General features: G+C 44.0%; 2 protein-coding genes across 5 annotated transcripts in view; one reads left to right on the forward strand and one right to left on the reverse strand.

Annotated features, from left to right (window-relative positions):
* The window catches only part of LOC308078724 (nucleoporin p54-like), a gene marked incomplete at its 5' end in the record, with an annotated part of 280,426 nt that overhangs the window by 255,446 nt on the left and 9,718 nt on the right, over positions 1 to 15,262 (reverse strand). For 3 of the 4 annotated variants that reach the window (XM_080420030.1, XM_080420029.1, XM_080420031.1), the window contains 7 exons: positions 7,503 to 8,644; positions 9,288 to 9,398; positions 11,349 to 11,468; positions 12,248 to 12,355; positions 12,574 to 12,667; positions 13,225 to 13,279; positions 14,902 to 15,098. In XM_080420030.1, coding sequence (XP_080276156.1) covers positions 8,528 to 8,644; positions 9,288 to 9,398; positions 11,349 to 11,468; positions 12,248 to 12,355; positions 12,574 to 12,667; positions 13,225 to 13,279; positions 14,902 to 15,098 — 802 coding nt within the window. In that variant the 3' untranslated portion in view covers positions 7,503 to 8,527. Of the gene's footprint in view, positions 1 to 7,502; positions 8,645 to 9,287; positions 9,399 to 11,348; positions 11,469 to 12,247; positions 12,356 to 12,573; positions 12,668 to 13,224; positions 13,280 to 14,901; positions 15,099 to 15,262 lie in introns of those variants that run through there. The other variant, XR_013932567.1, reaches the window with a different exon arrangement.
* LOC308079005 (transcription elongation factor SPT6-like) lies at positions 585 to 5,039 on the forward strand (the record flags this gene model as incomplete). Its single annotated transcript, XM_080420344.1, has 1 exon — positions 585 to 5,039. One exon carries the CDS (start codon positions 585 to 587, stop codon positions 5,037 to 5,039), a length of 4,455 nt encoding a protein of 1,484 aa, XP_080276470.1.

Below are 15,262 nucleotides of genomic sequence, written 5' to 3' on the forward strand. Positions count from 1 at the left end.
TTTGCAAACTGATGATAAAGTATTCAATCAATCAAATCAACAACTTTACTTTAGGCTACATTAATATAGCTCAATGCAGTGCTAAACAACTCGTCGTACCTACAGAATCCCCCACAATGCAGCGCAATGCGACGTCCGTAACAGGTGTTTGTTTGTTGTTGTTGTTTTTTCGGGTAAGGTGTTTAGTTTGTTGTATTTGTGCTGTTGCTATGGTTACCCGAATCTCCCTCAATCGATGCAGCGCGAGGCGATGTCAACAGGTGTTTGTGTTGATTGTGGACGTTGCTATGGGCGCGCGTCTCTCGGCTTGCCCTGACGTGGCAGGCAGTGACGTCACGTCACTGACGTGGCAGTGACGGGGCAGTGAGTGAATATTTGGCAATGACCATGCCTGCAATGTCACTAGCATCTCAGAGTGAAGTCAGTAGCAGCTGGAGAGCGGTACAGTGACAGATCAGAGCAACAGATCAGAGCAGCAGAATCACAGAACAGCAGAGACAGTGAGCAACAGCAGAGAACATCAGAGAAGAGAAGAGAAGAGGAAAAACATGTCCATCAACATTTGCCTGAAGCGGTGTTGGGAAATGGCAGGTCTTTCCCCTGTTAGGCAGTCTCCAGGAATGAAGCGTCAGAGAGCTGATGAGAAGAAGACTGTCCGTGGCTGTGCGCATAGTGACAAGATCGACAAGAAGGAGGCCAGGAGTGTGAGTGCAGGAGTTAGTGACTCAGAGGGTGAAGTCAGACGTCGCCGGGAGAAACGCAGTTACGAACTAGATGACGATGATTTGGACCTCATTGAGGAGAATACAGGTGTTAAAATGAAAAGGAGGAAAAATAAATACAAGCGTGTGAAGACAATGGATGATGATGAAGAGGACAATGATTTGAAGAACTTGATTGCTGAGGAGATCTTTGCTGCTGACGGGGATGGTGAGGTCGAGCTGGAAGAGGGAGAGATTGTTGATATGCCTGTTCGGTGTGGCGTCAATGACAAAGAGGGAGATGATGATGATATGTCTGACGAAGAGGGAGATGATGAGGAGGAGGAGGAGGAGTCAGACATAGATGACTTCATTGTGGACAATGACGACCAACCTGTCGCCAAAAAGAGAGGCAAGACATTCTCAGCACATACCACCGATGCAGCCCTGCGGGAGGCCCAGGAGTTCTTTGGTGGGGACTTCGACTTTGGCGACACCTATGACCAGGAGGAAGAAGAGGAAGAGGAGGAGGATGAGGAAGGCCGGGATCGGCCCAAGAAGCTGACCAAGAGGCGGCAGGGAAGGCAAAGCGTGTTGGATTTCTATGAGCCCAGTGAGCTGGAGAGAAACTACATGACCCACCAGGACAAAGAGATCCGCTACACCGACATGCCTGAGAGGTTCCAGCTACGGCCAGTCCCTGTGAGATCTGCTGAGGATGATGAGCTGGAGGAGGAAGCAAAATGGATCTTTAGACATGGCTTCTCCACCCCAGCTATTTCCATGCAGGAGAGCACAGATTACCTAGACAGAGGAAGGACCACGAACTTCAGCAGGAAGGAAAAAGGTGAGAGGACAATTGTCAAGATTAAGGAGGCCCTTGACTTGATGAGGAACCAGCACTTTGAGGTTCCATTCATAGCATTCTACAGGAAGGAGTATGTGGAACCAGAACTAAACATCAATGACCTGTGGAAGGTGTGGCAATGGGATGAGAAGTGGACTCAACTGAAGAACCGCAAGCAGAACCTGATGAGGCTCTTCCAGAGGATGCAGTCCTACCAGCACGAGCAGATCTCCGCTAACCCAGACAAATCCCTGACCGATGGCATCCGTCCCCTGGATACCACCGACATGGAGAGGCTGAACGACGTCCAGACCCTTGTCGAACTGAGGGATGTGTACAAGCACTTCCTGCTGTACTACAACCAAGACATCCCCAAGATGCAGAACTCTGTGAAAGTAGGCAAGAATTGCCTCAAGGATCTGAAGCAGGCCTCGCACAGGGACATGTACAGCATCTGCCAGAGTGCGGGACTTCATAGTATGGCCAACAAATTTGGCTTAACACCGGAGCAGTTCGGAGAAAATTTGCGAGACGACTACCAGCGCCACGAGATGGAGCAATTCCCAGATGAACCGATGGAGTTGGCCAAGGATTATGTCTGCAGACAGTTCACAACTCCTGAGGCAGTGCTTGAAGGGACCAGGTACATGGTGGCTGTGCAGATCGCCCGGGAGCCCTCGATTCAACGTGTTCTCAGGCAAACTTTCCAGGAGAGGGCAAAGATCAATATCAAGCCGACCAAGAAAGGCAAGAAGGAGATAGACGAGGCTCACTTTGCCTACCCTTTCAAGTACCTTAAGAACAAGGGTGTGAACCAGCTGAACGGGGATGAGTTCCTTAAGATGTGCTTGGCTGAGGAGGAGGGGCTGCTCACCATAGACATCTGTATTGATATGATTGGTGTCAAAGGGCATCCTCCATATTCTGACGAGATCAAACAGTTCTACTACAGGGAGGAGTTCAGTCACCAGGTGCAAGAATGGAACAGGCAGTGGGCCTTGACCATAGACACAGCCCTCACCCAGTTCCTCTACCCTCAGTTGTCGAAGGAACTCAAGAACAAGCTTGTTGCAGAGGCCAAGGAAAACATTGTCCGGTCCTGCTGTAAGCGGTTGTTCAACTGGCTGAAGGTGGCTCCGTACAGGCCAGATCAGCAGGTGGAGAAAGACCTGATGGAGGAGAGTCAAGGCAAAGGCGTCCGAGTCTTGGGAGTCGCCTATGCCCCTGGCAGGGACACACCAGTGTTCTGCGCTCTCATCAATGGTGAGGGAGAGGTGACTGATTTCCTGCGTCTGCCCTACTTCATGAAGAGGAAGAACTCCTTTAGAGAAGATGAGAGGGTTAAAAAGGCTAATGATATTCAAAACCTGAAGACGTTTCTGAAGAGCAAGAAACCTCATGTGGTTGCAGTTGCCGGAGAGAATAGAGACGCCTACATGATAATGGAGGACATCAAGAGGACCATCAGTGAGCTTCAACAAGAATCCTCTCTGCCCCCTGTGCGAGTGGAGCTGGTCGACAATGAACTGGCTACACTGTACATGAACAGCAAGGAGTCTGAGGCTGATTTCAGAGACTTCCCACCAGTGCTGCGACAGGCTGTGTCCATAGCCAGGAAGATCCAAGATCCTCTGTCAGAGTACGCTCACGTCTGCAGCAGTGACGAGGACATCCTCTGCCTCAAACTGCACCCACTACAGGAGAACATAGGGAAAGAGGAACTGCTCAACGCTCTGCACTGTGAATTCATTAACCGGGTCAACGAGGTGGGAGTGGACGTAAACAGGGCCATCGCCCATCCTTACACCCAGAGCCTTGTCCAGTATGTGTGTGGCCTTGGACCAAGGAAGGGCCCTCACCTCCTCAAGATTCTGAAGCAGAAAAACACTCGTTTGGAAAACAGATCCCAGCTGGTCACCACGTGTCACATGGGGCCCACGGTCTTCATCAACTGTGCCGGTTTCATCAAGATTGCGTCCCTTGGAGACAGAACAGACTCGTACATCGAGGTTCTGGATAGTTCCCGGGTCCACCCAGAGACGTACGCATTGGCTCGGAAGATGGCTGAAGACGCCATGGAGTATGAAAGGTCAGCAGAGGATGCCAACTTGGCTGGCGCACTGGAGGAGATCCTCAAGAACCCAGGGCATCTCAAAGATATAGATCTGGACACCTTCGCAGAGGAGCTGGAGAGACAGCGTTATGGCAAGAAGGGAATCACTCTTTATGACATCCGTGCTGAGCTGAGCTGCAGGTACAAAGACTTGAGAGTTCCCTTCAGAGTCCCCAACACTGAGCAGATATTTAACTTGCTCACAAAGGAGACCCCAGAAACCTTCTATATAGGGAAGCTGATCACCAGTGTGGTAACAGGCATCGCTCACCGGCCGCCACGAGAGAGATATGACCACGTCAATCGTGACAAGGTCACAGGCCTGTGGCAGTGCCCCTCCTGCCTGCAGGACAACTTCCCTGAACTCAGCCAGGTGTGGGACCACTTGGACAACAGGTCCTGTCCAGGCCAGGCCATTGGTGTTCGGACCAGGTTGGACAATGGCATCGAGGGGTTCATTCGCACCAATTCCCTCAGCGACAAGGCGATCAAACACCCCGAGGAGAAGGTCAAGGTGGGCATGATGGTCTACTCTCGCATCATGAACATCAACATCGAGAGGTTCAGCGTTGAGCTGACGTGCCGCACCTCTGACCTGATGGACAAGAGCAACGAGTGGAAGCTCCCCAAGGACAGCTACTATGACTTTGACATGGAGAGAGAGGACCAGAAGGAAGAGGAACAACTCAAGAAGAAAGAACAGCAAACACAGCAAACACCCTATCTAAAGCGCTTGATCAATCACAGCAACTTCCACAATATTGGTTTCAAGCAAGCAGAGGAGCTGATGGAGTCGATGGACCAGGGAGACTTGGTCATCAGGCCCAGCAGCAAAGGAAGGGATTACCTCACTGTGACCTGGAAGGTGGCGGAAGGTATTCACCAGCATGCATGTGTTAGAGAGGAGGGCAAGGACAACGCCTTAAGCTTGGGACGCAAGCTCTGGATCAACACAGAGGAGTTTGATGATCTGGATGAGATCACAGTTCGCTACATTCAGCCGATGGCGGAGTTCGCTCGGGATCTACTGAGGCACGAACACTTCCAGGAGTGCGATGGAGGAGACAGGAAGAAAATGGAGGAGCTGTTGGTAAAGACGAAGAGGGAGCAGCCCAAGTTTATTCCATATATTATTTCGGCTTGTAAAGATCTTCCAGGTAAGTTCATACTGGGCTACCAGCCTCGTTCGAGACCACTGGTAGAGTACGTGACCATCACCCCAAGCGGTTTGCGGTATCGCTCTCAGATGTTCCGTACAGTCAAGGAACTGTTCAAATGGTTCAAGAACCACTTCCACCAAGAGCCCTCAGCAGGCATCGCCCCAAACAGCAGCAGCAGAACGAGGACACCTGCATCATACCGTGGCACACGCCGTTAACACAACAACAACCGCAAAAGTCCAGTCCAGTGTAAGCAAGCTCAGCTGTTAATAAATAATCCCTCAAAAATGTATACTGTAAAAAATGTAAAGAATAAATTAATTAAATGTCAATTAAATCAAAAATTCATCCATTGATGATGTGATTCACTATCAGGGACTAAAGGGGAGGGGGCAGGCTAGAGGATTCCCTTGTGGCCATCTGAAAAAGAACATACTGTAGATTCTACGGTAATAATGTCTCCTTCCTCATCATCGGTTATTAATATTATATTGTGTGTATTCTGTTAATATTATTTTATATAGTAAACACTGTAAGTATGTCACTCAGCAACATAATGACTCCTGTATATATTCTGTTGTTTCTTTGTTATGTCTGGTTTTATACTGCTTGACCTTTTATACCTTTGATCCCTTTAATAAAAGTGTTGACATGGAATTCTAAGGCTTGTTTATTGTTCATATGGACAAACATTGCAGCACCGAAGCACAAAGAGTGATGGAGTAAGTACATTATATTGGAAAGTTTTTTATGTAATACTACGATCAGCCAGGCACAGAATAGGTCATTTTTTGACACTAGAGGTTCGGGCCAACATCACACCAACATCGCACCACCAATCCGACCAATATGTCTGATTCATAGTTACAGGGGCATTGTCAGTCGTCTGTGTCCCTTTAGTTTTATAGGATTTGCCACAAAAGGTCATGCCTATAATAGTGTTTCAATTTATATACAATAATATACTGTAGCAAGCAACAATTACTAACTTAATCTCTGTAGTCCTTAATCTGTAATCTAATGATCCATATACATCTATCTATCCTTTTACAGAGACACACATACTACAGACAGACAGACGGTGGACAGACAGATACTGCCTGTCCACCGTCTGTCCACCGTAGACAGACCACACACACGTATTGTAACGGTTTGGCCAAATACAAAATGGTCTGGGGTGCCAGCCAGGTAGCTAACCTGACAAAATGTTCAATAATAGTAGCCTAACCACTACATAAGGCTGTGCATGAATTGTCCGTCTTCTCTACACACCCTATAAATACACACTGTAACACGCATGTGTGTGCATACGTGTGTGCATGTGTGTGTGTGGTCTGTCTAATAACACAAGAGAAAATAATGTCCAGTTTACAACTATCAGGTTTATCTTACAGATCAAACCAACAAATGCTTTGTTTACTCTGGGAGAGTAAATCAATTTGTCACAGATGGGTCATGTCTCCAAAAACAAAAGATCCCTATTCCCTGCCAGGATGGGTAAATTGCAGTTAAAGTCACACGTTTGAAAACTACAGACCAGATCAAAAACACTTCCATACAACACGACGTCCAAGTCAGACCTCGTTGCAAAAAGACACTGATGGGATCAGGGCAGGAATTTCAGGGAGGCCATGAAGGCCATGGCCGTCGTTGCCCCTCAGTTGGGCCTTGTGCCCCTCAAAAAAAATGGCATGCCCTGAGGCCACAGTGGCCTTAATGCCCCAGCTGACTGTACCACTTTCTCCTCTGTCTCTTTCTTGTCAATATGTCGACACCAGTGTCTCTTTCTTGTCATGTAGACACCAGTGTCATCCTTGGACTAAAAATCTTGTTTTATTTAATGGCCTTCCTGGCATTTGGCCTTTGTGCCCTAAAAGAATGGACAACACCAAAGGCCAAGTGTCCTTGCCCCTAAAATGATGAAATTCCAGGCCTGGATGGGATTACTGAAAATGAATTAAGAAATGGTAGCATTGGTACATTCCTTCCCTTCCCTCTAAAACAACAAAAGCAAAGAAATGATTGCTATTAACTACCATAAAGAACATGTAAAGCAGGCAAAGATAATTATGTCAACAAGGCAGGAACATTAGCTGGTATTATTATTAAACATATTGATGTAACTACATAAAACACGTTGATGTAAATTACATCAACTTTTCTTTACCTTTTGTAGTCATAATGTACAGTATGACATCATGTAATACATTATGACTCCAAAAGGCAACAAAAGGTTCTGTGTTGCCACGACACCTGCTGGCTGAAAGAAATCAATGCAGGGCTTTATAAACGGCACTGACAACATCATTTATTCATGGTATATTTCGTATTGATGTAGTAAAGTCATAGTGTGACATTTGACCAATAAGTGTTTTTTTTCCCACCACTGATATAATAGTATTCTGTATTTTTTTGTGATATAGTGTATGTAGTGCAGTATGGTAGTTCTAAAACGTTTTTTTTATATCAAGGACCCCCGAATTAATGTATTTGGCCGTGGACCACCATACAAGATGTGTGTTGTTAAAATGTTAATATGGACTATACTGTCTAAGTGGTGCAGTATGACCACACAACCGTCTTGGGTTGCATCAACCCGACGTGAAGTTAAAACATTTAAAAACAGGTGCAGGATTATTGCCTGTGTATATATAAAGAACGACATTCAGATTAGGAACCGATTCATTTTAATATGTTTTATTATAAAACAATGCTGGGCTTGTCGCATAACGTTTACACACAAACAGTTTACATCCATAGTTAAATTTTCATATTAATAAGCTGATGACCCATTCAACTATATAGCCATTCTGCCATCCCAGAATGCATAGCTAAACCAATTACCCAATTCTTAAAGATATGAGAGTACAGAAAGTGGAACATTTGTTGCATAAAAAAGTCAAAAACAAAATCTACATTTCCTAAAGCAAACTATAGACCAATGTATGCCGATTTAGATCTGCTATTTGTTTGAAAAATCATGAAAATGTGTGCAAATCTTTGAATGTATACATTTTTTAAAGCGAACATTTTTTACTCAAATCTTTGCTTTTGGGGGGTCCCTGGAACAACATATTTTGAGATGGGGGTCCGCGGCCAAATACATATCATTTTGGGGGCCCTTTGAGAACCACTGATAATAGCAACACAAGTTTTTTTTTAAACTGTTAGGATTTAGAAGACATTTGTAGAATCACCAGAAGCAAAGATTTGAGTAAATCTTTTTCACTTTAAAAATACATTTTTTGCTACTTTCAGCTATGGACAGTTGTGTACGATGGATTATAAATGTAGGCATTAGGGCAGGGGTTTCAATGTTATTCAGGCCAAGGACCTCCTAGCTGAGAGAGAGATAAAGCAAGGACCCCCCACTATATCGTATAAAATTGTGTTTCAGATTAAACTCTCTTTTTTTACTTTGTCTGCTCTTTCTTCCCTCTACACCTATACCCCTTTGCCAAAAATAGCCAAAAATAGCTCACAACGCCTCGCGCTGCGAGGCGTTGTGAGCTTGTAGATCTGCCATTTCTGGCTACATTTCTGGCTCCTCAGAAAAGGGATGCAAGGGTTCAAGTGGTTAATGTAAAAAAGAAAATCATATCACACGAAGATTTGACGGCCCCCCTGTAGTAACTCTGAGGACCCCCTGGGGGTCCCGGATCCCCTGTTGAAGACCCCTGCATTAGGGTGTTCAGCTGAGCATACCCTAATGCCGTATGTGTCCGCTGTCACTTAGCCCGTGTTCAATGAGCTTTATGTCCTCCAGGTCGTCTTTGATGACGTTGATCAGGTGACTCAGACCCTCCTGCTGCTGTTTCAGGTGCTGTGGGGACAGACAACGTGGTTATTATTTAGTCACAAGCTCTTGGTAATACTTTTCATTTATATTTACTTTTCAAATATTCATAAAACCCACAGACACTTAACCACTTGAACTTTTACTTAAATTCTTTTTTTTTTAAATAGCTAAAAAATGCCGATTTACAAGCTGATATCGCGTTGATACTTTTGCCTGTGTGGTGGACTTCTGGATCAATCAGCAATCGATGAGGCACATAGGAGTCGAGACAATATTCTAGGTGGTGGTGGTTATGCTTTATGCACATGATATCATGGTCAGAAGTACATTAACACTCATGTCAGTGGTACGGTAGTTCTGCCTCGAGCACAGGGCAGAGATCATGGTTATACTGTAGCTGCTTGAAGGACAAACTGAACCATAACAAGATAGGCTGTACCAAAACAATAGCTATTAGGCCTAGTGGAGACATCTACTAGGCTCTTACAAGCTGTCAAATATCATAATGTATTGTAGAAGTATTTTAAGTGATGGTATAATATAAAGGTTAGATATAAGCAGCCATATAACTTCTTCCTCATCTGACACTGCAGTATGAAATAAATAATACGGTATTCATTTACAAAAAATATAAACATTTTAAGAGACAATAAGGCACATCTCTCACTTGTTTGATTTCTCTGAGAAGGTCTGCATCCACACTGTAACGTTCCTCTGATCTCACTGCCCCAAAATGGTTCTGCATTCTGATTTGGGACATCAGCTCGTTCAACCGGCCCTGGAGAAGAAACACACATTTGATAAACGGTTTTAGTCAGCAATGCTATGAATCACAAACAAAAACAAAAACGACCCTGCAATTTTTCCTGACTCTTATCCAGAGTAACTTAAATTGATTCCCCGGGTCCCCCTTTTGTTACTGTCGAAGTGCCCTTGAGCAAGACACTGAACCCCTAACCACTCCTGAAGAGCAGGCTGGTAACATGCTTTCCTCTGCCGTCTGTGTGTGAATGTGTGTGTGAACGGGGGGGAATGTAATGCACATTGGCTGCGGAATGACTGCTCATTCAGAATAAAAATGCTCATGTAAACACCTCAATTGGAATAGAATATTCCATTCCGGTCTGATCGGAATTAATTTTAATTCAGGGTTGGGGGGGGGGGTATATACCGTTTTAGTCGGGATATATTTACCATATAAACACTATTCCGAATGCTCCTCTCTAATACATGCATTCTTTTGCACATGTCCGGGCTTAGTAGTGCTGTCAGAATTGGCCAAAAATTGACAAATCTCGATACGTTTTATTTTTAATATAAAATATTTGTATGCAGTAAAACTTTAATTCAAAGACTGCATAAGTCTATTTATGTCTCTGTATGCGTCGGCCACAGTTGGTGCTGAGAAGCGCCTATAGCGTCATTTAATAAGCTTATATACTGTAATGGTTAAATGCCTCCTCCCCATACCCACCAGGGGAAGCTCTGCCCCGGGTAGTGGAGCCGGCGGCCCCTGGTCCATTACATTACATTACATTACATTACATTACAGTCATTTAGCAGACGCTTTTATCCAAAGCGACTTACAATAAGTGCATTCAACATAGGTAGGGAACGAAAACTACTAATCACCAGAAGTCTTAAGTGCATTTTCTGCAAAAACAAGCAACCAAGAGTATACCTAGCGCTAAGGTAAAAGTGCAATATATCAGCTACCTATTTCCTTAAACAGATGAGGCAAAAAAGCTAAATCAAACGAGCAGGAGCTAAAACAAATACCGTATTTTCCACACTATAAGGCGCACCGTCAGTGCGCCTTATAGTGCAGATGTGCCTTATAATCCGATGCGCCTTATATATGTATCAATATTGGTTTCCGCACTATAAGCCGCACCGTCAGTGCGCCTTATAGTGCGGATGCGCCTTATAATGCGGTGCGCCCTATATATGAAAATAATACATTTATTGAAGGTGCGCCTTATACTCAGATGCGCCTTATAGTGCGGAAAATACGGTAATTGTATCGACTAAACAAGATCCAATAAAACAATAAAACAATAAAACAAGCGTTCGTACAACTAGTTAACAAGTAGGCCAGGCAAAGAGGAAGGGTAGTGTTTCCTGAAGAGGTGGGTTTTCAGCCTGCGGCGAAAGATGGGCAGTGACTCTGCTGTCCTGACATCAGTGGGAAGTCCATTCCACCACTGTGGGGCCAGAACAGAAAAAAGTCGTGACTGTGTGGATCGGCCAGAAGGACCCTTGAGTGACGAGGCAGTCAGTCGCCCCGAGGTGGCAGACCGAAGTGGTCGGGCAGGGGTGTAGGCATCGACCATAGCCCGGAGGTAAGAAGGAGCTGTTCCTTTCACTGCCCTATAGGCTAGCACCAGGATTTTAAACTGGATGCGAGTCGCTACGGGGAGCCAGTGTAGAGAACGGAGAAGGATAGTTGTGTGGGAGAACTTGGGGCGGTTGAACACCAGACGAGCCGCAGCTTTCTGAACAAGTCCATGCCCGGGTGTAGGCGGGAACCACTTTGCGCATGTCAAAAGTTAAATTTCAAATGAATGCTTTGGGTCGTGTAAACTAGGAATACTTTTATTCAGGTTCCATGTAAACAGTTGTTCAGAATGAGTTCATTCTGAATGAATAAATATCGTCCATGTAACCGCAACCACTGTAAAGCGCTTTGGATAAAAAGGTGCTATATAAAAATGAACCATTTATTAACCTTAAATTGTGTCGGAGCATTGAGCTCTGATTGAATGGTGTCTAACTGCACCCGGAGGTGCTCCTCGTCCACCTGGATGGCATAGCCGCTCTTTCTCTGGATCTCCTGCTTGATGAGCACCTAGCAGGAACACACAGAGACAGAGGCATGGAAAGAATTTAAAAGTGTTTGACATAAGCCTAATGACATAATGTTGTGCACCACTGTCGTGTGCTACGTGAGTTTGTAGCTCTGCTATTTTCAGCGCGCAACAAAGTATAAATCAAGCAATATTATAGGCACTGGTCATGGCAGTTCATTTGACACAGAATCACGTCTTGATTACAGCCCATGTCATCGACTATGGCAGTGGTTCTCAACCAGTGGTCCTTGATGGGGTTCCAGATGGTCCCCAGCTAAATGATGGAGAGTTGGTAACCAAATGGACCCTTATAGATCTTTAACTCTTGAGAGTGTAAAATGAAACCAAATGGACCCTTACGGGTCCATTTGGTTTCATTCATTCATTCATTTAAAATGTGTTTCACACATTCATTTAAAATGAAACCAAATGGACCCTTACGGGTCCATTTGGTTTCATTTTACTCTCCCAAGAGTTAAACTATTGTTAAACATCTGCATTACTTAATTTACAAGAAGTCTACACAAAATTAGAGAGTGTAGAAGAATAGTTATTTTGATCAACGTTTGCCTGTTATTTCTCCTATTTGTACCAACATCAATACAGCATGGAATTGTGGACAAAATCTTCCAACGATAACAAAATATTCTACGTTTTGGGTCCGAGTCTAAATTTCATCAAATGGTGGTCTGTGGCTCGAATGCCGAATAAATAATGGACCTTGATATGAAAAAAGGTTGAAAGCCACTGATCTATGGAATGAAACTGGGGCATTTACTTGCAGAACCCTGTGAGAAAGGTCCATTAGCTTCCTCTTGTACTGAGCGATCTTGGCCACTGTGGTTGCCTGGTTCTTTTGCAGTTCACTGAGGTCATTTGAAATGATCTGCGAGGGAGAGAGTGAATGGGACAGGACATAAAAGAGAGAAAAAAAAGACACAAGATGCTGGTAAGAGTAAGACAAAGATAGGAGGCTGAAAGTAGTTAAAACGCCAGGTTTAATGCAAGTGGTAAAACTTTGGGACACAATGGCTGCATAATTACAGATACCGATGTCATCAAAAATTCTAAATATTGGCCGATAGGCTATAATTTAGCACTCACATCCACTCTGCTATTGTGCTGTTTGGTCATCTGTTCCTGGATCTTCAATCTGCGCAGCAGCTCTTTGAACCCCACCATGGGCACTGGGATCAGTCTGGAGAAGACAAGACATGCCATTAAAGTGTGCCTGAAACCGTTAAATATACCTTAACACATTGAGTGCCAATCGCGTCGATCTACGCGAACCTACTTAATTGCGCAGCGTGCCAGTCGCGTAGATTTACGCTAAGTGGTCTTTTTTTACTCACAGGTTCACATTTCATTGTAGGCCTCATTCGCTACGACACATTTCATTGTAGCAGCACCGGAAACGGAATTATCCGGGATCCGGAAATTCCGGATCCCATCCGCCTCCACTCTAAAGCGGAAACTAAATGTCCATTTTCTCGGTTGTTGTTTTTCTCATCGCTGATCGCTGTTTAGATGAAACTTCAAGATGGCGGATCGAAGCGGTTTTCGCTGGCCGTTTCACACAGATCCCCTGTGTGTTTACAAACAGTTGAACGCGCGATTTTAACGGATTTAGCGATGTCTGTGGCGACGTGAAAAAAACAACAATAAATCGCTGGCACTGGTGAGTACATTATGATATTAAACTCGGGCATGGAATGTGTTAAAGTGGGATGCCTTAAACAATCACTCCAAACTTACTTCTCAGGGTCAGGGTTGTCGACCTTGGCCTGTTCCCAAATTATAGGGTCTACACCTGGGGAAGGAGACACAAACAGCAGAGTTATTCTAATGCTCATAATTACATCAGTGTTCAACTGCACTGTATGATGATTGGGTAAAACAGGACGACACACACACACGTTTTTATTACTGTACTTGTTGTGAGGACAACAACGTTTAAGGGAGGCGATTTTATGAATGACACACACCAGTGTTGATTTCTTCGACTAAAACTAAGACAAAACAAATCCGTCTACTACCTTTTTTCACTGACGAAAACAAAATAAAAACGAAATAAAAACTAAGCTACGACGACTAAAACTAAGATATTGACAACTTCGTCAACAATAAAAGCTAGACTACAATGTTAGTGAGGGACTAGTGGAGAAGAGATCTGGTAGAATAAAAAGACAAGTTTTATGTTTGTTTGCGCTCGGGTGTTACAAGCTTGTAGATCAGCTATTTTCATCATGCAACCAAGTGTAAAATCAGCCATTACGACTAAATCAACTGTAGATTTAGTCGACTATAATCTTATAATAATAATAAACTTTATTTGTATAGCACCTTTCATGACATGAAATGCAGCTCAAAGTGCTTTACAGAGCAAGAATACAATTACAGTTATAACCAATTTAACAATAAAGCAAACAAAAATAAAATAAAATAAAATAAAAGCAAAGGCATAAAACAACATTAAAGGAGGAGTTCACCCAAAAAATGACTTATTTTATATCAATTGCACACCCCATGAAGCCTTGAATCCATGGATTCTTTTTTGTTTTTGTCACATTCTTAAGCTAATAATTTGATTCCCGTCTCCTACCGGCTAATGTATCCGGTAGGAGACACAAAGTAGATTATTTGTGTCTCCTACCGGAAATACACACGGTCATCAAATTATTGTCTTAGGAATGCCACAAAAACAAAAATAAATCCATGAAATCAAGGCTTCATGGGGTGTGTAATTGATAGAAAATAAGTATTTTTTTGGGTGAACTCCTCCTTTAAAATAGGCAATACAGTGAGGAATTAAAAATCAACCAAAGAATCAGCTAAAAGCAAGAGTGAAGAAATAGGTCTTGAGCTGTGCTTTAAAGCTATCGACAGAGGCTGCCTGTCTTAGGTGTAATGGGAGTTTATTCCACACTGTCGGTCCGTAAAAGCAGAATGCTGCTTCACCGTATTTTTTATATGTCATTGTAGGCACCTCGAGCAGGTCAGCACTTGAAGACCTGAGGGGTCGGTTTGGAACATATCTCTCTAGGCAGTCAGAGAGGTAGGAAGGTGCCAGACCATTTAGAGCTTTATAAACTATTAAAATAATTTTAAAATCAATCCTAAAAACAACCGGGAGCCAGTGTAGTGAAGCTAGAACTGGAGTGATATGTTCTCTCATCCTAGTTTTAGTTAAAATTCTGGCTGCCGCATTTTGAACAAGTTGTAATCTGTCAGTTGTTTTCTTTGGCAGGCCAGAGTAGAGTGCGTTGCAGTAATCATGATATTTAGTCGACTAAAACTAGACAAAAACTAAAACATTTCAGATGACTAAAACTAAATGGAATTTTATTCAAAAGACTTTGACTAAAACTAAATCAAAATTTGCTGTCAAAATTAACACTGACACACACACACACACACACCTGCCAAGCTTACCTGCAGGGGCGTTTTGCATGAGCTGTTTGAGCTGCGCTGGGGACAGCTCTGTGCGCGTGACGCTCATCAGCACGCCGAGCTGTGCGAGCTGGGCCTTGATGTTGCCCTGCTCCACGTAGCTGAAGAGCGTGGACGCCGGGATGCGCTTGGACGTGCCGTTAGGGGACCGCTCCACCACGTAAATGATCACCTCCGTCCTGAGTACACAAGGAAAATGGAAAGATGATAAATAATCGTTATAACAGCTGTACCTCCCTCCGTCTGTATAGGCATAGCGTGCGTTATGTTAGCAACCCATTTCCATCCGGGAACGCATCTGTGTTATTTTAGATTTATATTTGAGCTTGTAGATCTGCTGTTT

The sequence above is a fragment of the Gymnoscopelus braueri genome (genome assembly GCF_963280865.1).
Source record: "Gymnoscopelus braueri genome assembly, chromosome: 22".
Lineage (NCBI taxonomy): Eukaryota > Metazoa > Chordata > Actinopteri > Myctophiformes > Myctophidae > Gymnoscopelus > Gymnoscopelus braueri.